General features: G+C 39.5%; 1 protein-coding gene across 2 annotated transcripts in view; it reads right to left on the bottom strand.

The window, feature by feature from the left end:
* Mllt3 (MLLT3 super elongation complex subunit) overlaps positions 1 to 27,369 on the bottom strand; it is a 279,485-nt gene that overhangs the window by 99,186 nt on the left and 152,930 nt on the right. For both annotated transcript variants that reach the window (XM_021159575.2, XM_029475724.2), the window contains exon 3: positions 5,355 to 5,437. In XM_021159575.2, coding sequence (XP_021015234.1) covers positions 5,355 to 5,437 — 83 coding nt within the window. The remainder of the gene's footprint in view (positions 1 to 5,354; positions 5,438 to 27,369) is intronic.

Here is a 27,369-nt window from a genome sequence, read left to right as displayed (position 1 = left end):
CTGATTTCTCAAGTGAACATGGCTACCAGTAAAAACCTAAACTATTCCTTCTACTTTCCCCCGTTGCCCTCAGCACCCACCATCAAGACTTCCATGCTATTGCCATGCTCACTACTCTCCACACTATCACAGATTCTGCCTTTTCTAGGCCTCCCTGTGATGCATTTTTCTCAATTTTTCCATCATTTAGCCTTCTAAATTATCTAGATAAATTAAGTATCTACTCATTTTTATTCCTTGGTTAAAATTTCAACAGCTTCCCATGTACATCACCTTAAAAATCTAATGATATATGTATGCTCCACGAGGACCTTCGTAATCTGGTTCTGGAATTCTCGTCTTCATCTACCACCTCTGCCTGCCTGACAGCCAGTGCTTCTCAGCTGCCATATACCTATCCTCTGTACCCTCACAGATGCAGGGTGGATTGCTTGTCAACCTTATAGCACACGGAGCTCATCCTCTATTCTTTGGCCTCTATCATTCCTCACAGCCAACTTCTCGTCCCATTCTAACTAGGATTCTTATCAACGCCCCTATTCTCTAGTCACTACAAGTCCTGCCTTGTCTTAGCGCATCCCTACTTCTTATATAGTCCTCTGCTTCCAAACTTGCCTCAGTATGTATTTTATAATGGCAAGTGACTCATTTTTTTCTAATGCAAAAAATATCATCCTGTTACTTATTTAAAACACCTTTAAAGGCTTGTCATTTTCAATGATATAATCTCTTTCTTGAAACAACTAGCACAGTCTTTTAGCAGCACCACCTTTCCTGTATTTTATTTGCATTCTTACAATAGTCTCTCCTCCTTCCACACTTCTGAATGTCTTGAAGATCCCCCATGTTTTGTGTTCTTATCAATTTTGGTTTTCTCATCGGATGCCCCCATACCTAAAACTACCAGCGTATTTCCCTACATGGCTAAGTATGTAAGGATCATTGAGGATCCAGCAAAAGTGCTAGCTCCTCTGTAGAAAGGCCCTAGTCCTCCCAATGCAACCAGAACTAGATCTCTCTCCCAGACTTCTCCACTCACATAATCATCACACTGAATTATGATCATCTGTGCCCTAGCTCATCTCTAAACTGTTAACTATTAAGAGATACCTTAGAATTAAGAAGGCAGACAGTGGTATATCGTATAAATGAAAGTATAACTGATAAAGCCATTTTAATCAGCTTGGTAATATGTAGCAATACTAAATGCTCATGATATTTGACTCTATTACTAAGAACCTCTTGAATAGCAATATTCAAATATGAGTGCAAATATTCATGGTGTCATTTATTATAATAGAAAAATTTAAGAATGAGCTATATCTTTCCATAGACTATAACTCATGTATCTTGTACATTATTAATTTATTTTATGTGTATATACAGGTATGTGAGTGTACATATGTGTAGCACATGTGCACAGGTGCTCTTGAAGGCAGAAGAGAATATCAGATCCCCTCAAACTAAAGTTACAGGGAATCTTGAGCCATGTTGGGACTGGGAAGGAAACTGGGATTCACTACAATAGCAGTAAATGCTCTTACCCACTTAGCCACCTCTCCAGCTCTTTTCATTTACAGATTTTAAATTATTACTTGGAAAGCTATATAGGTAAGTAAAATAAAGGTAATTCACAGAAAAAGTATTAAAGTATGATATATCATGACCCAGCCAGTCTCCAAGCTGACATACTTTATCATGCAGACACATGGGGGGACGCTTGAAGACAGCTATATCAAAATAGTCAGCAATTGGGCAGATGCAGTTAAGGGGTAAAACCATTAAGTTTTATTCACACTCTTTTAATACAAAAGCATTCACTCCTCTGTACTAAAAAATATGTTGAGAAATATAACTAATTATCAGGAAGGAAGGAAGGAAGGAAGGAAGGAAGGAAGGAAGGAAGGAAGGGAGGGAGGGAGGGAGGGAGGGAGGGAGGGAGGGAGGGAGGGAGGGAGGGAGGGAGGGAGCGAGGGAGGGAGGGAGGGAGGGAGGGAGGGAGGGAGGGAGGGAGGGAGGGAGGAGTAACCACATCCCCATAAGCCTTCTGGTTTAAATGAGCCAAAGAAGGAGCCATTGCTCCTCACAAAAGCCTAAGGATGAAGACCGGAGAAGCTCGTCTGTCCATTTTTTAAAGGATTTTTTGTTTTTCTTCATTTTGTTCGTTTGTTTGTTTTAAATAAGTGAGGGAGTCACTTACATACTGTCTCTGAGAGCAGGCTAGGAGGAAGGAGCATGGGGACTTTCCAAACTAAAGCACCGGGATGGAATGGGGTTCAATGCGAATGCTGTGTTTGGTTTCTAAAACCCAAATGGTTTTCACAGATAGGCTAGTTTTATTGTACAGAAGTACAAACTAAGAATAAAAATACAGAGACCCAAGACACTCTACCAGGCCTCTTGACTCTGACACCTCAGTCAATAAGAACTAAGGGCATGTTCATCAGAGGCATAGCAAGTCTAGGCCTGGGAGAAGGACCTCATTCCTCATAAGCAGAACTGAGACTCTCCTAACATCAGAAGAACTCATCATAACTAACTCACAATGAGGTATTTAAGACAGTCAGATTAACCAGATTCATAGAATCTGAAGGACAGTTCTCAGGATCTGAGATGAGGGGGCATAAACGAATGTTGATTTACTAACATTAGCACTGTTATTGAAGTTTATAAAGCAAGGAAGTTCCTGGGATCGTTGCATGGATCAGAAGCACCACTGCATTTCACATTTCAAAGGTGGGAAGATGATTCTTGGGTGTGGTGCACATGCCTTAAATTCCAATCCATAGTGACTGGCGTGACACTACGTAGACCAGGCTGCCCTCAAAATCCTTAACATCTGCCTGCCTCTGCCTCACAGGTACAGTGGGTACATCCAAACTGAAGCCAGTACAATGTCAGATTCACATGCATGACAGAAGAGGGGTCTACCCATAACTACAGAATCTCACAAGGAGACAGAGTTCTTTACTCTTTGAGAGAAAAGCTTCGGGGGTGAAGGCCTAGGTAATCCAACCACTGACAGTGTGATTGATGGGAAGCAAGAAGCTCTACCTGATCCTCTGTAATTAAATACCCACAGCACTAAAAGGCAGTGGTTGTGAAGGGAGTGATGGCTCCAAACTGCTTTTCCTAACACAATCATTTAAAAACGATATTGTACAGTCAGAAAAGACACTTCTCCTGAGAACATAAGTAAATGGACAATCAGCACACAGATGCTCAGCATTGTACGTCATCCAGGAAATGCAAATCAAGTCACAATGGAGTGTAGATAGCACCCCAACCAACAGGATATCTACAGTTAAAATGAAATATGTAACATAGAAAGCATTAGAAAAATTTCAACTTTTAGATACTGCTAATGGGAATATAAAATGCATAAAATGGTAAGGTAATTTTGAATATAATTAGCAGCTCCATGGAAGCATAACTACATACAATACAACCATATAATTCTATGTAGGCACTTACCCAGGGGGATTTCAATATATGTCAACATGTAAACCAATAACATTCACAGTGACAATACTCTTAATAGTCACAAAGAGGAGACAGGTCAAACGGCCACCAACTTACAAATAAAAATCAAAATGTAATTTATTAATATTATTCTGGCATAAGAAAGAATAGGTATTATTTATCTCATAACAAGGATGAATTCCACTTCTCAAAAGTTCTTTAAACTTACTAAATAAAATAATAAGTAAAGCACTTAGCATCCAGTCAAGGACAAAGTGAGAAACCAAATAAGTAACTAAAAAACCAATGAGTTATTGTCAAGTATGTTTCCTCTCCTCCCCGTGTGTCTCTCCTTCTGTGTCTGTCTGTTTTTCTCCCCTCTCCTCTCTCTCTTTCTCTTTCTCTCTCTCTCTCTCTGTGTCTGTCTGTCTGTGAGCACCCTAAGTAATGGAAGTTGAAGGCTGTAAAAGAAGATATGGCAGGAATGTGGTAAGTAAACATGTACAGTGAGAAAGAAAAGAAACATACAAAAAGTAAAACATACCCTGTTATCGCTATATTCTTATTTTGTAGGATAGTTTATTGTCATGTTGTATCTCTTGGTCCCAAGGAAACCTTTGATGAGGTGAAAGGCTAAGCCTTCTAGACACAGAAAAGCCACTACTGCTGTGGAAAGTACTGAGTGCTAAAGAGTGGGTTGCCATGGCTCTGATCCTGTGCTGAGCACAGAGAATCATTCAATATGGTCTGTGAAGTACATATGTAGATCCCAGGCTGCACCCGCGGGATGCTGCTTGCATGGCTCTGGTGGACTGTGAAAACGGCTTTCTAATCTGCGCTTGGGAGCTACTGCTATGCCCAGGACCAGACTTGAATGGAGTGCTAGCTTAGAGAACTGAATTCTCTTTTCTCATTTGCCTTTTCTTTTTCAAAAGTGAACTGTCTCATTTTAGGGCACATTTAGGGCACTATAATACTTTTGAATTGAAAGTAAGAAATAGCATTATTTAAAAAAATTTCGGGCACTATTACAGGCCTGCCATGGTGTTGAATGCTTTGCTGTGGGTAAGCAAAAGCACTGATCCAATGAACACAGAGAAAAAGCAGCAAGCAATAGCTTTGGCAGCTGAGGGCATGGGAACTTGGTGGTAAGGGTACTAACTTCATCACTCACGCACCTTCTTGTGCCCAAAATGTATAGAGCTAAGATAAAAAGTAAGAGTCTATAGTGTTTATAAACAAAATCCTGGAACAATAATGCTGAAAAGAAGTTCAGCACTTAAGAAATGTTTACTTAAAAAGAAAACAATGCTCCGAATAGTCCACATATGGTCAGTACACAGACTCCTTCTGACGACTTTCTGAGAAGGACACTCCTACCTCACCGTGTCATGAATGAAGTAAGCACAGGGACCGTCAACCGTCACCCATGCCTTGCAATTTGTAGAGTCTGCCCCAAACATAGTGGCATCTTTTAAGTGCAATAGAATCCAAACTACTTCAGGCTGAAATAACTTTATATATTGGCCACGTATGTTCATCAGTTAAAGGTAATACAGGATTTTATTTTTGAAAAGTTCTAGAGATAAAGCAGGAATAAAAACATTTCTTGGAAAACTCTGATTTCTCTTTTCTACTTTACAAACATCTCCATCTTTTTCAGAATGGCAGTTACTCTTCAAAGGAGTATTTAGTGAATTTTATATAAACAGATATAATATGATTGAAATTGTCTTTTTATAGCCACTATTATTAAAAGTTGTGATAACCAACATTCTAAGAATTCAAGCTTAGCTTTAACATTATATAGTATTAGAATTATTAATGGATTATATTAAGCATTATTTGGTTAACACAGGATTCTGAAGGAATAGCAGGTAAAGATTACATACCTTGTTTTTAAAATAAACTTCAATTGGCAATATGAAGCCAGCGTACCCGGACTCTTCTACCTTGTAAGGTGGGTCTTTGCACACTGCAACATTAAAAGAAAAAAACAGGGAAGATGAGAACAACAGACAGAAAGATGTTAAAAACATAAACATTCTGCCATCTAGATCAGGCCCAATTTTCAGCCCCACTGCCCATTTCACAGATGAGAGTCTGCTTTCTTTATTTCTTCTTCTCTGGGACCCATAACAATATTTTTCTATCTAAAACCAAATCTATATTTTTAAATTAAAATCTGAGTGGAGTGTAGCTCACTACCATCAGTTATGGTCAGTGAGGGACTTAATTATGCTCAGAAACAGGACAGAGCCTGTGATCCAACCTCAAGAAAAGTAAATATTGGTTCTCTCCCTGTGGGTTACGATCCCTCTGGGGTTGAATGGCCCTCTCACAGGGGTTGCCTAAGATCATCCTGTATAGCAGATATTTACATTATAATTCATAACAACTAGCAAAATTACAGTTATGAAGTAGCAATGCAATTTTATGGTTGGGGGTCACCACCACATGAGGAGCTATCTTAAAGAGTCAGGAAGCTTGAGAGCCACTGGAAAAAAAGAACTACAGAGTTTCCTAACAAAAGAAACACCCCAAACTGGGAGTTACTGAAACTTCCTCGCTGCCTAGGCCTCTGTCCTCTAAGATGTCCTAGATGTTTGATAGACCTGAAACCCACTCTCTGTCACTTCTCAGGCACAGTAGGACTCATCGCTCCCACTTTCTGATGCCACAAAATGAGGTTTAATGAGATCCCACAACAACATATTTTTAAAAAACAACCAAATAGTTAATTTTTTTCTTAAAATAAACGAAGGTTTTAGAGAATCAGAGTCCTGATTCATTCTTCTAAACCTTCTACTATATTAAAACAATCACAAGCCAAGTGAATCTCACTGGGTCTTGTGGGCTGGAAAGCCAGCAGGGAAGTTAAGAACACTTGCTCTTGAAAGAGACCTAAGTTATAGTATCCAGCATCCACATGGCATCTCACAGTGGCCTAGACCCCAGTTACAAAGGATCTGTTGCCCTCTTCTAAGCAGGGCAAGCTCCTGCGTGCATGTGATGTACATATTCACTCAGGCACACACATGAAGTATAGGGAGTCTCTTTAAATGTTTCATGGTGTAAGAAGGGGAAACTGGATATACTGAATGTCAAGATGTGTACCCCAGTCTACTGGGTCTTCAGCCCAGGTCACATTTCCAGGCTTCCCCCCTGTGTTTCCCACAAGAGCCCCGTGCTTCATTGGCACTCTGAATCCCCCCCAAACACGCCCAGCACTTCCCACCTATACTCAATGCTTCCATTCTCCTTCCTCATCCAGATCCTAGTTTCTTCACAAAGTCCTTCTAGCTACGAAGTCTCTCCTTTCATCCACCCAAAGCATTAACTGTCTAAATCACTACTCTGAAACTAGAGAGAGCTATGTCTGACCATATGCTAAAACCCCCATTCATTTATTCCCCTTCCCTCAAAGACAGGAAACAGACAGGCAGACAGACAAACACTCTTTTACCTTGGCAAGTTAAAGCTATAACAGGTGGCTAGGGTGCAACCGCTGGCACACAGGAGCACAAAGCTACAATGTAGCTCACACTCCTGACTGCCTTCACAAAGCTGCCTTACTTCTCTGAACCTTGGAACTTGCTCCTGAAGAGTAAACATTGTGACTGCTAGATACTGATGTTTGTGTTTCCCAAAAAAATCACATGTTAACATTCTGATGTTAATAGCATCACAAGAGTGCTGTGAGGGGTGATTAGGAAGGAGATGACTTTGTATTTCCAACCCTCAGAGAAGCAGTAGATGGCAATTAACACAGAGACCTGCAACTGGTCAAGGTGCAGAAAATTTGAGACTGTGGAATGCTTAGCCCTAAATGAAACATCCATACCCTCTCTTCCAAAGGCTTGGGACAATGGCAGAAGATGGGGCAAAAGATTTTAAGAGCCAGAAACAGTGTGAATGAACACAGAGATAGAGTATCCTCTGGACACAGTGTACAGCTGCCTATATGAACTCCCAAGAGTAGTGGCAAACCCTGGGCAAACTCAAGCCAGACCAAAAGCATTATAGAGAGGGGAGGAGGACATGGAATCTACCCTAGCTGATAACTGTGGGAGAATTTGCCACTAGTAGGTCAATGTTCAGTGTAAGATCCATGGATATCTGGGCAGCACAAACTGGACTTAATGGGGGCGGGGGACACAAAGTTGGGAGGTAGGGATGGATGTTGGAGCTCAGAGGAATTAGAGGAGGCAATGAAAATGCTCAAAATCCAACTCATTGTGCAAAATTGTAGTAGAAGTAGTCATGTTCCTCTTCATAGTCATCGTTGTCATCCAAAGATCTCTCAGATCTCTTCCACTACACAAGGCCATAGCAGGGCGCCAATCAACAATCGTAACTAGGATCCTCACATCAGAACCTGCACATGATGACACTCTGACTTCAAGCCACCAGATTGCAAGAAATAAGCATCTCCAGTTTCTAAGCTACCAGGTCCATTGTACTTTGTAACTACAGCTTGAACAAACCAAGGTGATACATATACACAATACAGCAATGTATATGAATCGATGCAACCATGTATAGACCCATCCTCATGCCAGTTAGCAGGCCCTAAGATAATCAATCATCATGCAGCCTCTGAGATGAAAACAACATGGAAACAGCAAGGAGAGAGGCTTAGATTGGATCATAGGACTGTCATCCATGGCCTCGGGCTAGAGGTCTTGATAGCTTCTGCTTCCTTTCTTTTTAACAGAGAATAAAACACCATCTATACACTTGCAAGCATAGCTTCAATGTGCAAGGTGACTGCATGTAGGAAACATTATAAACAAAATGTGTTTTATTCAGAATTGTTGGTGGTATACATGGATGTTGACTCCATGGGGTACACATAGGATATGATCACAGAGAAGTGGACTGAAAACGAAGGCTTACTTTTGTCTCTACCTGACAGGGTTTCATCATGTAGCTCAGGCTGGCCTGGAAATCTTGGTCCTCCTGCCTCAGACTCCTGAGTGCAAGTATTATAGTCAGGCATATGCCACCAAACCCAGCTGAAGGCAAGCTTTTAATGGCCAACTCTCTCCTTTAGTTCACCTGATGAAAAATTTCCCCAAACCTGACATCCTTCAAGAATGAAGCACCTCACTTTATCTTGTATGTTTTTCTAATTTAAATAAAAAGAAAGAGCAAAAGGACCCAGAGTAGTAGCAGTCACTTATCCACTGACCACCTGCCAACCTTCATGAATATTCAAATGACCTGAACACTGGGGTGAACTTGTAGCCCCACCCAGCGGGCTGGTGGCTGGCAACACTCTTGGCATTCTCAGCTGTGGGGCCCTTGCAGAAAGGCAGTTTCAGTGTATGAAACCCTTAAAGAATTAATGAAATTATTTTTAGATGGCAGTTTGGTGTCCAGGTTGCTTAGAATTAATCGTGCCAGTGTCATTTGAAGGAAGTTTATTTTGTGGGCTGCTGCACCCGCCAGGGAGTTATAGCTGCTCCTCTCTGCACCCTTTTGTATAATTCATTTTCTCTATTCTGCATGCAAATTGCTCCAATTATAGGAAACAGCTGTTAGTGGGCACATCTTCGAGTTGGAAATCTTGGGATTTTTTTTCCAGCCTCCTAAAGGAAGTGATCTGCTGTGCATTAATATTCTGTACAAGTCTGTTTTCATAAAAAATATTTATTAACTTATACCTCAATTATTTTTAAGTGTAAAATTTTCATTTACAACAAATGATGTCTGTACAGTACCCCCGAGTTCTAATTAGAAGTAAACAATAGGGCCAGCAAGGTGGCTCAGCCAGTAAAGGCACTTGCTACCAAACCTGAAGACCTGAGTTCAGACTCCAGACACACACACACAAGGAAAGAGGATAAACAACCTCCTCAATCTACACTACATGAATTCACTACATGAATCAGCCTGTCTTGGAACTCACTACATAGTGCAGGCTGGACACAAACTCACTGAGATCCACCTGCCTTTGCACCACAAGGGCTGGAATTAAGAGTGTGTGCCACAAAGTTTCTCACAGGCCCTGAGCTCATAGGTTAAGGTTAAGACAGCTAATACAACAAACCCCACCGATCGTCCTATCTCCCCTTACCAATAGCTGGCATTTCAAGAACACAACTATATGCCAGGCTTTTAACATTGGTTCTAGAGATCAAATGTAGGTACTCGTGCTTGAATAACAAACACTTTGACAGGGCTATCTCCCTAGCCAGAAACATTTTAGATATAACCAACATAAGGAAAAAAAGCAATATAAATATATAGTTCCTTTCCTCATTCTAGCATATTAGAATCCTAAACAGAAGAACTCGAAGAAGCAGAACTAGACTTGAAGATATGCAGCCAGTGGGAATAGTATTTTTCTAAAACAGCTCTTCAAAACAGTAGATACGTAATTGGTTGATATCCCAGGGAGGCCTGCTCTTTTCTGAAGGGAAATAGAGGAGCAGTGGATCTTGGGGAGGGTAGAAGTGGGGAGGAGGGACTTGGAGAAGGGGAAACTGAGGTCACGATGTAATATATGAGAGAAGAGTTTTTTAAAAGTAGGTATGATACTAATATGTAATGTCTGGCATAATGCTAACAATACACACTGACCATTAGCTGATTTAATTTGGACATTGAAAACAATCGTAAGAGGAAAGAAATCACATGGGAAGGCAGAGGCTGTGACTTAGTTAACTGAGAGTAAGGCAAGTCTACGTTTACTCATGAGCAAATTCTCCGTGGAAAACTTACTATTCTCAGAAAGGGCAAAAGGGAAGGTCGTGGTATACAGAGAAAAAAGTTTCATAGATGACAAAGCAAAGTGATTTATACAACAAATTATAGATATGAAAACAAATTAAATTCATCCAATAAGGACTGATTTTTTTACACCAAAGAGTCCCATAAAAATCCTTTTACAAACCCAAAAGACCTTCACCTAAGCTCTAAAGACACTAGCAGGCACTAGTTTCACTGTTTCTCAAAAACACAGCTGGTAAATTTTGCTCCAGAGCAGTTCTCTAGACTATCTGCTTAGGCAGTATGGTTTATGCTGATCTGAATACTTCTATAACAAATATGGCCCAGTTGCCCATTGATTAATTATTGGTTTTACTTTATTTACTGCACAGAGCCATTTGGGAAGGAAACACACACCAGTCTCTTTCTGGTCTGGTTATTATCACAACTTTGTGCCAATTGTTGCTTCTAGCTTGAGCCTTTTTGGAGCCCTTCCCACCCCATTTCAATCCCACCACATCAGAGCCCCCAGAAGTGAAGAGTACAGGGTCCTGTACAACCGATCTCATTGTCCCAAATAGTCTCCTACCAGCGTCTGAAAGTCTAGAGCCAGGGTCTAATTGTATGAGCATCAGGGGATAGCTCACCACACTGTCTATAAACACGGTCCACGCCTGGACAGTATGGCAGTCTAAAAAGAACAAAAATCAACAGTTGGGTTTTGTTTTTGTTTTTATAGGCACACATGGACACATACTCATGAGTGCACTTGTGTGCCACATACAGAGAGGGGGGGGCAAACAGACATATTCATTACTGCTTCTATTTTGACTGTTTCTAAATAACAAAGAAAAAAAGGTTAGAGAATAACATTGGGCAAATTTTTAACTGTGTGGTGGAGTTTTTCACCTTGTTCATTTAAAAGTTCAAATGCAGTCCTAAAATATAATCTTTGCCAAATGTAACAAATAACTATGTGAACACAAGCACATTTTTCATAAAGCTTTAGAAACAGCAACTAAACACAGTTCACTGACTGGGGTAGTTCTGGACCACAAGTCTCCTTCCTTCAGAGCCACAAGACCCAACTCAAACACCGCCTCCTCCAAAGAGCCTTCTACTAATACTGTGAAATTAAATGGCAGCTTTCCTTTTCTAGATTCTCCTATGTTTCTTATTGTACAAAATTAGTGCATCATGGTGTAACTGCTACCATCAATCCCTGTCCCAGAGATAGTCCCTCATTTATGAAGCAGGTTGAATTCATAAAATGTAACTTTAACGCAGGCTTCAAAGAGTGGGAATTGTCAAGTCTGGGAGTCAGGAAGAAGAGAACCAAGGCTGCGACAGTAAGCAGGGTATCACGAAAGCCATTTCGGAAGTCAGATCGGATGAGCAGACATTTTCAAAATGGTAGCACAAAATTAATAGGAAAGCCTATGGGGTATAAGTTGCACATGTGAAAGAAGGGTCATTCGTGTCACTGAGCTGCAGGACAGCCCTGGAGCTAACCTAAGGGCTCCCCACTCTAAGCTGCCCAATGGCCCAATGGCTCCTACGATGACCTAACTTACTGCTAACAGAATCTTGATGTACATGTTCAGAAGACCGTTAGCCTCTCTGTGTGTTCCGATCTGTACAGGGAAATGTCCCCCACAGAACCATGTACACGTGGGTGGTTAGAGAACCTTTAGGGGTACAACCTTGATGGAAGAAATGGGTCACCGGTGGCTTTGAGAGTTCATAGCCTCTCCCATGTTCTGCCCACTCTGCTTCCTGTATTTGGAGATGTGATCTTTCAGCTCCCTGCTCCAGCCACCCACTGTCATAGAATCCACTGTCACCCTCCCTCTGAGATCACGAGGCCCAAATAATCTTTTTCTGCTATAAGTTGCTTATAGTCATGTTATCTTATCATGAAGATAATAGTGACCGATATAATCTCCAAGAGGGAATTTTGTTATAAACATATACATGCTTCTTGTATGTTACTTGTGTGTGTTACTCTATCAACTGAATGACATCACCAGCCTTTTATAAAGAATTTTTTCATAGTCACCCAAACCCAGGTAGCTAAAGGTAAACCAATATATTTCATTTTAATGCAAATACTCAGTCTTAAAACAGGACTTCCTTTAAAACCAGTTCTTCAAGGAACTTACTGTTACAAACGAACCAGCAAAACAGAAACTGTCCCAAACTAGAGAACAATATAAATTGTTAGGAAATAATCAACAATCCTTCAAGCTAATGTTGACCTTTCTCCTAGCAACGTGGCCCACATTTCCTCCTTAAGCACATGAAATTGCTTTTACAATTTTAAAACATTAACCCAATGCAAATAGATTTCCAGGCTAATTGGATGGGAAAAGGCAAAAAAAAAAATTTGTCTTCATAAAGTTCATACTAGAGACAAACCTAATTTTTATGGAGAGTTATTCAGATAGAAAAATACTGAGATTTTTATCTCATGGAATATTGTCCTGCTAGCACTGGGGAGACTGGGGTAAAAGAGCAGCGAGTTAGAGGGCAGGGCAGGACACCTATAGAGAGCACCTCTCTCTGTCTCTCTGTCTCTCTCTCTGAAAACAAAAAGATAAGGGAGTGGTGGGGGAAGAAAGAGTCACCAAAATCTCAGACAGAATTGTCACATCTCAGGTCTCGCTGAAAGGAGAGCATCTGCTAAATGGAGAATGACCTTCCAGGGAAGCAACTGAGAAATGTTCCCAGTGTTAGAGGCCCAGAAAAGCTGGCTGGCTGAAATGCAGCTCCTCTCTGAAGCTTTTACATTTTGATTCTAAGATTAATTCATATATATATATATATATATATATATATATATATATATATATATACATACAAGTACAGAAGAGGATGGTAGATCACTGAAACAGGAGTTACAGATTATGGTGAACTCCCTTGTGGGTGCTGGGAATCGAACCCAGGTCCTTTGCAAAAAATAAATGCTCTTAACTACTGAGCCATCTCTCTAACCCTCCTTCTTAATCAAGTATATAAGAAGCCAATGGAGAGTCCTATTTTTTTAATAACACCTCAAAATTTCATTATGTGGAAAAGTCCTCTGACACAGTCCTTCTCTCAGTAGAACGTGTGTAAAATTTAAAAGCAGCACAGGACACAGGCACTGGCTGGTGTGGCACAAATAGAAATAACATTTACATTGATCCACAGGAAGAGAGCAACCCACCATAAGGAAAGCCCACTCTCACCTGACCTCTCAGAGCTCCTTCATTGCTCTCTTACCTGGCTTTTCCTCTGTAGGTGAAGCTACTTGCTCTTCCCTATGTCTGTCTAACTGCACATCCTGGATGCCACCTTGCACACTTTACAGGATCTGCAGGTTTGCCTGTCACTTCACAGTCTCATCTCTCGTACCTCACCTTTCCCAGTGCTACAAATTCCCGAGATAGCAATGATTCCCCCTAAGATCTGGCAACCAGACACAATTCTCAGGAATATGTATAATGAAGTTTTGAATGACAAGCTTTAAATAAAAACCAGTCCTTTGAAATCTTGGGAGTCGCTGAAAAGTACCAAAAAAGCCTTCAGTCTGAGGAACTTTGGCCTCAAACAGTGAGTTTTAAGTGCAATTTAGGAAAACGAAAAAGATCACCAGTGCAGAGCTATTTTCTTGGGGCAATGTAAAAAATGGCATGTTTCACAAGAGGAGAACAAGAGTGGTGACTGTTCACAATACTGGGAGAGAAAAGTTTAGATTTCCTCAAGCATATGTTCGTATTTAAAAAGATACCATCCAACTGAGATGAGTGCCCCCTGAAATCAGTATACAGTGTCTTTAGAGTTACTTTTAAAAGCGGGACAATAATACTCTCTCCTATAGCACAATTCAATTTCTTATTCTGACGATTTATTCTTGTCCAGAGGCAGAGAACAATAAAACGGTGTCCTACACAAGAGAGCTGCCAGCTGGGCTCCAGTGATAGGCATGGCCATGCACTACGAAGTAATCAAATACAATAAATCAAATATGGAACCCATTTCCAACAAAAATAAACAGCTGAGACCACCATAATCAAACTCCATAGAAACACCAAAAGAGGACAATTCAACAAGGGCAGTGACTTAACTTCTTACTTCTCAATCAATTTCTGCTTTATTCTCTTTCCAGTGGGGGAGGGGACTTCCAGGAAAGGATCAGAACCTGCCCCCAAGTTTGCAGAAAAGGTGGAAAAAAAAGCAGAACTTCTTTGCAGCATCTTATGGACTCTGCTTTTTTTGGTCTCTGCACAGCATTATCACTGAGTAGCTTATCCAAGGAAGAGTGCTTTAGCCCCAAGAATAGCCAGAGTCAGAGAGCAGGAAAGAAAAACCAAACAACAAAACCCTCAATCCCCATTTTTTTCTGCAAAAAGAGACAACAATATCCAAATAATACACAGAAAAACACCACTGTCCTGAACAAACAAGGGGTGGGGAAGACAGAAGTTTGGAACAACAGGAAGCAAGAGGGGATGCTGCTGGAAATCACTACTGTCCATTAGCAACCGTTCTAGGGCACACTGCTGAGACTTCTCTAAGATCAGGTAATTTGCTCCCCTAAATCAAGGGCTCACTGAAAAACTGATTTCAGCAATGGGCTTATGGCAAGGAGGAGAGAAAGAAGGTGGGAACGAGTGAAGAACCAGCAGACAGACAGACAGACAGACAAAAGAGCTTAGTCACCAAGAACCAGCGCTGCTGAAAGGGACTCCCTGGTCACAAATCCACCTTGGACATTCACAACATTGACATGATACACACAGTTCCATCATTTATAGAATGAAAGTGATTCTATATTTCCTACTTCATATAGCGCCTGCACACTGAAAGACAACATCCATTGTAAAAAGGAAGAGATAATCCTAGTAACCCAGAGAACATTCTGAAAACTGAGGTACACCCAGTGATCTAAGAGTATTCAAATACAAACTGAAAAGCATGGAGATGTATTTTGGACTTTCCTAAAACACTTCTCCAGAGCACCCTAAAATATGCATATTTGTAGTTAGTTTAACCATTCTCAGCTAACATTTAAAGTACAGTGTAAAGTCGGAGTGCTGAAATACTGCAACAGAACAGACTAGAAAATGGAAACTCAATTCCAGTTTAAGACCCACGCTGTAGTAAAGAAAAATTAGCAGAAATCAAGAGACATATCTCTGCTTCCAGGTCCCTTGTAAACACTGGCCTTGGACTACTGTCATTAAAAAGAAACCAGCTTCCATTACAGAGGCAGTGTCAGCATCCAAAGCTCTATTATTAAAGACAAAGTGTATGGGCTACTTCTAACTTAAAAGGGAATGCATAATGTGCTTTCGTAGCTTCAATTAAGCATAAGAGATCTATCAGCTAATTATCACATCTGTTATAACAAAAATTAAAACTGAAATAAAACAAACAAACCAAGGATTCAGCATTACACTTTGTGTGTCTGTCTGTCTGTCTGTCTGTGTCTGTGTATCTGCCTGCCTGCTGTCTGCATTTGTTTGCTTGTGGAAGATGGAGAAGCCGGTCTCAGGTAGCCTATACTGACTTTGAACTCTGTAACTAAGAAATACTTATGTTGCAGATCTTTGTGCTTCCACACCCCACGTGCTGGGATTCCAGGTATGCACCACACCATGCCAAGTTTTGTGTTTTGTTTTACAGTAGTAGGGGCTGAACCTACAGCTTCAGACAAGCGTGGCAGACAGGTACTGTAGGCCTGAGCTACACCCTCAGCCCCAACACTTGAACTGTTTCAAGTGCATTCTGGTAAAGGCCTTTTCATAACCAGGGACAAATTTTATTTTTATGAGACCATTAAAATAATACTGGTTTTTAAAAACAGAGGCTGCCTCATGAAAAATTCTATAAATTAGATTTTCATTCTCTCATTGCCATTCTAACTGTGGAGTTAGATTAAATCTGCTGAACAACACCCCATTTCACATATATAAATCAAAACAGAAATTTCATTCCTTAGGACTTGATATAATTGAGTTATAGTAGCATATCAACTCAAGTATTACAAAATGAAACAACAGGATACATTGGTAGCATTTGTGAGAAACACCAGGCTTTTAGAGGGGTAGAACAGAAAATTAAATCAACTGTCTGCACATTAGGCATAGTGCATTATGTAAAAAGCTCTTCAGCGGTGTGATTTTAGTATATATTGCATTTGCAGTAACCCCTGTTCTTAATCACATTGAAGCCTATTATATTACTTCTTAAATACAAAGCACCCTGCCACAATGCAGTCAATCTTAATAGCATTCCTGACTGCACATATAAAATATAGGTTGATGAATAGGTTTATGCCCAATTGAAGGAGATGGGACAGCTCAACAGAGATTAAATAAAGCTCCTTCCAGTGGCTGAATCTTAAACCGGAAGAGAAGAACACAACTCAAGCCAAATTTCATAGGCAAAGGTCAAACAGGATACTAATTAAGACTGCAACTTGAAGAGCTGCTGGCATTCACTCAGTATAATCCTGAAGGGAAAGTCCTCCCTTGCATGAGAAACATGGTAACTTTCACTGATTGTGTCCCAGGATAAACTAACTTAGATGGAGGTGACCACAGTTCTGATCACCTTAGGAACACATTTCTGCTACAAAGTTATTGGACCTTTTGTGTAAACCCACACATACAATTTCTATTACATAATACCTCAAAAATAAATCCTAGATTTAAAAAAGTAAAATATTAATAGGAACAGAATTTCAATAACAGCTGGTATCTATCAACAGTTTTTACAGCTCCTGATCCTTTTGTTTCCTGAGTGTCCCGCCCCCAACAGTTCTGACCCACCCTACAGAGGAAGCACAGGGATGGCTGGCAGCCTCTCTCTACATACGGGACCTGCAGAACTGAAATACAAACTTGGCTATATGAAAATGTGGGGAATATAGAGTAAGCTCGAAAAGAAAAAGATTTTTAATGTAAGAATGATTACCTGAAGTACTGTCATCACACAAAGAGAAGATCCAGGCCTGATTAAATTTTGTATGGTTCATGCTTTATAAAAATTATTCTTTTGGGAAAAGGGTCAGCTGGAGAGGTAAAATAGAGGATAATGGGGGTAACCATGATGAAGTTCATTATATATACACATTCAAGTGGTATAAACATGGGCACTGTCTCATGCAACTAATATACAGTAACACAGATTTTTTTCTTAAATAATCATGGGTGGAAAATCATTCTATTTTTTTTAATACTGTTATTTCCTATGTTGAAAACCTACTATCAATTTTAGTTTCTCTCCCAAACAGGCACACACTGTACCAGGATACTGTTCATATCATGGTTATTGTTATTTTTTTAGTTTTATTATTTTATGTATATGAGTATTTTTGCCTGTATGTGTATATGTGAAACATGTGTATATGTGTATATGTACATGCCTGGCCCCTGCAGAAGAGGGCATCATGTAGGATAAGAGTTACAGAGAGACATGAGCTGCCATGTGGGCACTGGGAATCAAACCTGAGTCCTCAAGAGTAGCCAGTGCTGTTAACTGCTGAGCCAACTCTCCAATCCTGTCACTTTGTGTTTATGAAAAATGCTGCTTGGTAGATAAATAATTCAAATCCCAGGCATATTGTTTACGTATAAATTTTTCTTGAGTCTGTGGGTGTCATAAAGATTTTTCTTTTATTATATAAAAACTTTTTTTATATAATAATTCCATTGACTATAATCCGGGGTTCAAAAAGGTAGAAACCAAGCAATAGAACTTAATTTAACAGGGAGAAGGTTTTAATATTTTATAATGATCATTTATTTATAAATAAATGCATTTGCTCTCCCACATACCCTCCCTCTAAATAAGTGAAAATGAAATGTTGTCATCATGCTATATTCTTCCCTACAATGGTGAAATGCAGCAAGCTATCCAAAGACAGCAAATTTAACATCATTTCTTCCTTGAATATAGTATTAAGTTTGGTTTATTTAACACTGTCACCGAGTCCCTGAAAGATCAGTGATGTCACATAAATCCCTTACAAGGAAGAAGCAGCAGAAGAGCCTGCCAACCGCCCTTCCTACAGACAGAATATGACAACTTCAGCAATTTACCCTGAGGTCGCAAAGCTGACTCCAGGCATTCAATCAATAAGATAATTATTAATAACTTCTGTACCCAGCCCTCTCTGTAGGATGCTTAGATTTAAAGTATTTTCTTCTTTCTGCTAATTTCTCTCCTTATTTTAAAAAAAAAAAAGTTTTTATATAATAAAAGAAAAATCTTTATGACACTCACAGACTCAAGAAAAATTTAAACGTAAACAATATGCCTGAGATTTGAATTATTTATCAAGTCAAGAACGACTGAAATCTAGCAGTGCCTTCTGTGTGTACAACCCATACCTTAACAAGACATTAACAGCTCAATTTTATGGATAAACCAGGTATACAGCTAGCTAATTAGTGTTTCTGTTTCTCTGTCACTTTCTACCCCCTAGTAACTAACTTTAGACAAGTTACACAGGTTCGCTCTACATTTGATTCTTCCAACAACACAGAGCAAAATGCAGGGCCTTGCAGATCCATTATAAATATGTGTTTTATGACAAAATTTTTTTGTAAATCCTAAATTCCTACCAATACCAGTGTGGTATATTGGGTGTTTCTTGACACAGGGCCTCCCTATGTAATCTCAGTTCTCTCACTGCTCACTATGTAACTAAAGGCTGGCCTCAAATAACGCTCCCTCAGCCTTCAAGTGAGGTAGTCACAGCCAAGAGTCTCCATACCAGGCTGAAATATTAGTCTTAAAACAGAAATATTTTATCAAAATGCTGATTCACTTCTACACAAGGACAGAGGCATGGTGCCATTTAGTCAAAATTTCTAACCAAGAGTTAAAGGTTAGACCACAATACATTGCCTGGCATTCTGTGAACATCAAACGCTAGCAGGATACAGATATACCAACATAGTAAGGAAAGTGAACACTTAAAAAAAAAAAAATCTACGATAAAGATGGCAAAAGGCTACCGAACTCTAGCATTGAATAAACAATGATGAATGAAGATGTTTCCTTTCTTATAAATATGGTTCATTGGAAATTCTTGTCTTCATTTGATGTTTTATCTATTTATGAACTCAGACTTCTCTGGCATAAGCTCCATCAGTCTTCTGTCCCAAATCTTGAGTGATTCTGACAAGCTCAACTTTGAAAGCCAAGAGACTGTTGCAGATGGTCATGGTGAGAGAAACAATCCATTCTCTACCTCTGTCCGTCTCCATCTGTCTCCTCTTCACTCTTTTTCCTTATTACTCACGAGCATCACTGTTGGCCATAACCCTGTAAACTAACATCCCTTTATAACACATTAACTTTTAGTGACCACAGTATTTTGTATAAACACCCTGTAAAACGTCCTTTTCTAAGACTACTTCAATATCAAAATTATTATATCACCAAATGTGATTCTTTTAAAAAGAATAATGAATCACTGAAGTCCTGCCTTCCCCTCTATTTTATTTGAAGACTCTCTCAACTATGTAGGTGCATAGACTAGCCTGACCTTAAACTCACAACATTCCTGTATCATACACTTAAGTGTTAAGGTTACAGTCATGTTATGATTACAGACATGTTACAGGCATATTAAGATTGCAGGCATGTGCCATCATGCCCAGCAAGCTATGGTTCTTAATATAATAACAACACAAGAAGCATTTGGCTGTTGGCTCTATCCTGCCAGGAGTGGATAGAAACCTTATATAAGGTATATTTTAGACCTGAGATGCTAAACTGTTGCTTACATTTTAGGGCAAGGCCGAACACTCAAGCTGAGTTCACCAGACAGGACTCAACAACTTTTCCCAAAAGGAATATCAAGAACAGAGTAATTCTATTCTTTCACTGCTATGAAATCCACAAGTCTTATTTAAATTGAAAAAAACAACAACAACAACAAAATAAAGAACTAAAAAATAACAGGGGAAAAAAGGATAATGAGAACAAGTTAATCAACTGAGAACAAACTGGCTGCCAGGAGGCTTCCCAACACCAGCTCAAGCCTGGCCCGCACACAATACTGAAATACAATACATAAATAAGTATTATGCAACTTGCAAATGACTGCTATACTTTCTAGTCATTGGACAAATAGAATGTGTTTTGCCATGCTCTCCATTGATGTCTGTTCCTAGAAGGCCAGAGATGATGCCCAAGAGAAGTGTCAAATGCCTAAGGACAAGACTAAAGTTGACTTGCCCAAATGGTTACAATGTGGCCAGGCCATTTCCACACAGGAGGCTGACCTCACTGCAGCTGCTTCTGGTTTCAAATGCCATCTATGAGTATTTTCTCTCTTTTTCTTGGATCCTGTAGTACATGTACACACACACATACACACACACACGTGCAAGCATGCACACATACACATGTACACACATATAATTATGTAATATCTGAAGTGCCCATGCCACCAGGGAGCTGTACCATGCTGCCCAGACAAGGTACAGAGCCACTCTCCCAAGTTGCCCTAAGAACTTGAGAGTGAAAGAGGTAGCTCAAGTCCCCAGTGTGGGAAACCTGGCCCTAGTGGGAATGCCTGCAGGAGCCTGGGAGTGTTAGTCCTGCCCCTTGCTAGCAGGTGCTACAAGCAAGAGAGCTGGCCCCACCCCTCTCCTGGGCATAGTGGGAGAGCTAGTCCTTGTGGCCCAAGTGTAGGAGAGCTGGCAAGCTGAACAACAACTTAAGCCCAGATCTAGGGCTGTGAGTGGCCCAACTCAACATCTACCCCATCTAGACTGCTGAATCCAAAGCTGCAGGATATCTACGACACTGGGAAAGAACAGGTCTGGGTAAGGGTCCAGTATTGAGAGGATGTAGCAGAAGCCCAGAGGCCTCAAAACAGAACAATGAGTCATGAAAACGAACATTTGCAAATAAATCTGCTTAGGCAAAAGGGTATACGTGTGTGACACACCTCAGTTTTCACAGGAACATGTTGTTGTTGTTGTTCTATTCTTTATTTTACATGGGGGGGGGAGGTTGTAAGAGCAGAGGGCAGATATGGAGGGATGCAAAAACAAGTGGGATTGGGGTGCATAAGGTGAAATTCACAAATAATCAGTAAAAAGTTAAAAAATAATAATTTCTGAAGATCTCAACAACATTCCTATGCCTTATTGTTGGCCCAATTTGAAGCAAAGGATTATTCAGCAATTTCCCTATAAGACCACAAAGAAATGTTAATAATCTGTGTAAATAAATGACTTGAATAATTGGAGGGTGCTTGATTTGGTGGTATAGAGTTAGAAGTCTACAGCATCTTTGGAGTTAATGACATTAATTTCCAAATAAAACTGCATGCACATTTTATTTTCAGTGACTACTTGACCCACAATTAATATTTATTCCATTAACTCAATTACTTTCAAGTTATTACTAAAAATTGAACCTTCCCTCTCTACTCACTTTGCCTCTGAGTATGAATCTCATTGCCCACAAACTACAAAGCTCACTCTGGTCCCAAAGTCTCTGCCTCAGTTTAGCAGAGAACTATGATACTATGTATTAACATTTTCTCATAGAAAATAATTTGTTCCTCTCAGATCCTCCCCAACTCACTACATGCCCTTCCCTCTCCCTCTTCATCATCACCCACCCCCACTTTCTAACAAAACCAGTAAGAAACAAAACCCACAAAAGCATATTAACTTCTATTCCATCCTGTCTTAGGTTAATATTACAAACAGTACCCTCAAGTCTGGTTCAAAAATGAAGTGGACAAACTGTAGTTGAGTGAAAAGAGAAAAGGAAAAGAAACAGACCAAACAGTCTTCTAACATACTGGGCTCATGAGGATAATTTTTTCCTATAGCTAGTAAAATGATTATGAAGACTAGTTAACTAGTCATGAAGACTAGAAAGCTGATTATAGAAAGCTGATTATGAAGACAGCACCTATGAGTACTTGGGGGAAAAAAACTATACTTATTTATAAGAATATGCACAAAGATCTCTATTCCAAACCCCACCAGAACTTCTTGTCTATTTTTGACTGGTTATACAGGGTGTACAGTGACTGAATGGCTTCATGCAAGTCCATATAAGACTCTAAACTGATCTAGAACAACCGGTGCTTGAATTCAACAAAAGACCATATGCCTAGCATGGCCTCCACCAAGCCAATACCTGACACTGTGAAATAGCAGCAAGAGAAAAGAAAGGAAGAAAAAGTATCTGCTTAAAAGTTTATTTATATAAATACCAGTATGATCTATACAACCTTAAAGGTTCAAGATAAAGCCATTTGTATGGGTGAGATAGTTGATCTACAAAAACAACACAGCAGAAATGCTGAACACATTATGGTTCATGGTGATGCTCCTTGGCAGTTAACCTTGCATAATGTGAAAGAAGACAGCCAAACACATGTCCCTCAATAATTTATCTAAAAGGCCTGTCACATATCCCTAAGTCCTAACAACATTTCACAATGATATGACATCAATTCTTCTCTCCTTGAATCCATAATTAATTTTATTAACCTTAATGGTATAATTCCAAATTCGGATCTATTATATCAAAAATACAGTAACAAATCACTCTCAATTAATAGGTAAGATTATGTGACCTATATTAAAGTTTCATAAAACTGGCCATTTATTATGCTGCTATAGTGAAATGAGTTCTATACACATTAAAGGTAATCCATCAGGATCAGAAATAAATCATTAATAACTTATTAAATATGATGCTTGAAGCATTAAAAAGCAAAGCAAAAAAAAAAAAAACTAGTCCAAGAACTTTGGTTTAAGAATGGATAGACCTCATTTTCATATTGATTTTATGAAGTTATCAACTAACTTTCATTACATCAATCTTAATTTTTCCACGACTTGGTATACATTAAGTACTACTACTATTAATATGACTACTGACATATCAATATGGTCTTTCTCCAAAATGCATATATTTTATTTTGACAACTTGAAGAGACCATATCAGTAAAGCTGTGTAGCATGGGTTATATTAATTACTAACAAAATTAACCTATTGGAGCAACCATATATCTCACTAATGCTGAACATATTTTCCTAAGTGAAAAATTTTAGAGTACTACCTCAAATCCCCCCAAATCATTTCACATTTATTTTGTCAGACAAAAATTTCTATCTCAACATTCCTGCTTCTGTTTGCTGAAGACATTTCTGGGTGTCACATGATTATCAGAGCTTTTTAAAAAGTAGGGGGAAGGTGCCTGAGAAATGTGCACATTATTGATTTGGTAACATCTCTCAGCATATTGTTTATTTGGTTGGTTGGCTTGTCTGTCTAAGACAGGGTCACACTATGTAGCCTTCACTGACCTAGAAATCCGTCTTTCAAGTGCTGGAATTAAAGGCATATGCCCCCATGTCAAGCCTTTTTCTGTGCATCTGGAACAGGCAAACAAGTTTGACTTATGAGGGAGCTAGAGACATTCAAATTAGAGAATGCCGCTGAGCAGAATCCTTGGCAAGAGCATTTCCTTCAGTAAATAGATACTATAATTCAGTGTAGTCTAGCTTCTCTTAGACTTCAGCACACCTACTGTATATGCCTGTGCTATATACATCACATATAAGTCACATCATTTATATCTTTAAAACAAAATAGTAACATCTTAGATCAAAAGTTATGAAGGTTTAGGGGACTGGGGAGTTTAGAAGACTAAAACCTTAGGTTCAGTGTCCTCACTGAAAACAGGAAAACAGCAACAAAAGGAGTTTGAGAATGCCTGTAACGGTAAACTAGATCTTCAAAGTTTACACAGTCTCTATAACTGAAGACTCCACTAATTAATTGTACTGTGCTGGGTTCAGGGTCACCAGAAAACACCAATGATAACTGATCTACTATTCAAGTTGAAAACTTTACTTTCCAAGACACTATATTATCTTGAAGTCCAGACAGGCCCAACAAAAGTGGAACTTTCATCCAAAAGACTGGCATTTCATTGATATCTCAATATCAAACACAAATTTCTAGGAATGGTTATTAATTGACTAAATGCCAAGATTTAAATTCATGTCAAAACAGCAGAGTATTTTTAATGATTCAATTTTCTGTTTTTATTCTATTACTTAAAGACAGTCCTCATCTGTAAGTAAAGGCCAGACTTCCAAACCAACAAGTATCCGTTGTTGTTTTCACCATGTTATAAACATGCTATAAATAGCCTGGCTGACAATTTCACCTTTAATTAATCAAACATTGACCAGAGCCTGGATACATTTCTGTCTCCTCCCTTCCCTGGGGCCCAGTAGGATGAACTGCTGGAGGGATTGCATGGAAGCATTAAATGTCTTGATCTTAGATCTGATCTGTTTTGAAACTGTGGGTTCTTTCTTATTAAATTCTACTTGCCAGAAAAATGTTGAACAAGAATAAAAAAAATCTAAAGTGTCGACTGCAAGACTGCGTCGTGACAGAAAATTTCAAAGCTTTTTTTCTGAGTCAACAAACACTACAAATTACTTGTGCTAGGGTCTTAAAGCAGTATTTTACAACAATCAATAAACAACCTGAGGCTCTGCTTTGCCACAACATTAAGTGTTTAAACCCTAACGAAGCCTCTCTCTCTTATCCCCAATGAGAGACCTTTGACCACAGACCTCCACTTCAAGGAAGCAACTTGCTATAGAAACTGAAGCTGACAGCCAAACCTGATGAGCATACTCTTTTAATGACCAAAAAGATGAAAACTCTAGACAGGAATGCCTCCTTCTCTCTCTTCTCTCAAGTCAGGCCTGGGTTTCTTGACCCAAGGATGAGTTGTAATTTCTTCCTAAGATGAAGGATCTATAAAATAAAGGCTATAGCTACTGTCCTTTCTGCTCCTAGTTTATTTTCCAATGAACTGACAGGTACCACGGGTGTTCTGGATATGTATCTAATTCTAATAATGGGAGGTATGTTTACAAGTTCATGCTGCTCTTAAGATGTAATGACTACACTATGAAAGCAATGAGAGTTTTCTAGAGGTTTAAATATTTGGTATTATTATTAATTTAGTTGTAGAGGCAGCTCTTGCCAAATTCATTCTGTCTTCTTCCCAACCAGGAGGAGGAAATACAATCACTGTCTAGGGTGGATCAAAGAAAATAGTCGCATACAAACATGACAGCCTCCTCTAGACTGCCATAGACCTAACCACAGCTGTGCCTCCAGTGTGAGAAAAAGTGGGCCTTTCTACAGACCTGCAGTCCTAGATTCGTCTGTACCAGTAGTAGTTGGGGTAGGGGGTGTTAAAAAGAACTGTAGTTGATGCAGTGTCCCCTGCATACACTGAGACTGCACATACACTGTAGGCTCTCATTACAGAGGTGCTGAGGAGGATTTAAACTTGATTAAAACAGTTTTCTTGCCTATTTAGCAATGGACCCTGTGCCTACAGAACACCTACCACTAAATAAATACAAAATAGCCAACATGGGTTAACTGACAGATGAGTCTGAACTAGAGAGGAGAACCCCATGCCCTGGCAAGGGACAGCTGAAACAACTTATCAGAGTCATATAAAGTCCTAAAAGTCAGACCAGGGGACAGCTGTAATCTCCACATTTGGGAGACTGAGACAAGGGTTGGACCAAGGCCAGCCTGGGCTACAAAGTACAACCTGGAGGAAGGGGAGGCGGGAGGAGTAGGGGGGTTTCAGCACAAAGACAGATGCAAACAACTTTATCTTTCTCTCCTAAAGCTCATGAAACTAAGAAGGAACACAGAGCTACAGCAAGTTAGGAGGAATACAGGGCTGAATTGAGCACCCTGGTTTCAAACTCGAAATCCATCGCTCATTCTATGACTCAAGCAAGATATGTGTGGCTCTCAATTTTGCTCATATATAACTAAGGAATAGCATTCATTCACCCACAGTCTGGTGGTCTTTAGGCTATGCACAAGAAAGCTCCTGTAGGGACTATGTGCAGCACACTGAGATGAGAACTCTCCATTGTCTTATTTTTCTTGTTTCATGCCCCAGTATTTTGTTAGGTTGGTTTTTGTCTTTTTTGTTTGGTTTGGTTTAGTTTTGGTGTTTTTTTTTTTAAAGGGGAGGGGGGGTAGCTTGTTTCAAAAACAAAGCAAAACTGGGCCTTGTGAAGCCTAGGCTTCCGCAAAATCTAAGTTCCATCCCTTGGAATTTTCCACAGAGGGCCTGGCTCAGACCAGCAGAGACTAGAGAGACTGGCAAGCTGTGGGTTCAGATCAGAAGGCTCTCAATTAAAGAGATCCCACTCTGCCCTCATCTGGCAGGGTCTGAATTCCTTCTCTTACTTTATTCCTAACATGATGAATCTCTTTAATTAAAGAGGGCTAGGTAATTTGGAAGGAACGACTTAAATTGGTTTCCTTTACAAGTTTAATGGTTCTAAAACAACTTAATGCTGCTGGCTGAGTGTTAGGGGGAGGGGTGCACTGCCTCTTTTTATGTTCTCAGGCTTCTTAAGAAAGTTTCAAACTCTGTACTTGTGTTCCAAGGCAATTACTGTGGAGAGTGTCTTTTAAGCACTAGAATTATTTCACTAATTAATTTAGTTTTTGTTGTTGTTATTACTGCTGGTCTCTCTTTACTTTTAGATCAAATTATTTGTCTTTTGTTCTTCATTTCCCCACCTCCAGTTTTTTGAGACAGGGTCTCATGTAGCCCAGGCTGGCCTCAAAGTTTAAGTCATAGCCGTTTTTGAACTGCTGATCCTGTCTCTACCTCCCAAGAGCTATGATTACAAGCATAAGCCATTACATCTGAAATCTATAGATAGATAGATAGATAGATAGATAGATAGATAGATAGATAGATAGATAGGTGGCTGGGGGTATCTCTCTTTTATCTTTTTTTAACTACAGGAAGAAATGTCTCCATTCATTTCTCTCCATTTATCTTTAAAGGAGATTAGAAATCTTTCAAATGTCAAGTTCTTACTCGAAACCTCCCTTTGGGAAAAGCTAAATTATTTGACTTAACAACTTAGAGGGAAGAAAAGTAAAGATGATGTGAGTAAGAGTTCTGGTCTGCCAATAACTATGCAGTTACAAGATTTCCTATGAGTGGTGCCAGTTCCTAATGTTCCTGTGCCTGCTTCTTTTAAAACGACATTAGTATCTGGTCTAGGATTCCATCCTGAGCTGTGAATAACACTTTTCATATTTTACAAAAAAGTAAAAGTATTTTGG

The sequence above is a fragment of the Mus caroli genome, unplaced genomic scaffold, assembly GCF_978045245.1.
Source record: "Mus caroli unplaced genomic scaffold, Mus_caroli_1 scaffold_6, whole genome shotgun sequence".
In the NCBI taxonomy this organism is placed as follows: Eukaryota; Metazoa; Chordata; class Mammalia; order Rodentia; family Muridae; genus Mus; species Mus caroli.
This window is presented reverse-complemented; position numbering and strand designations above follow the sequence as displayed.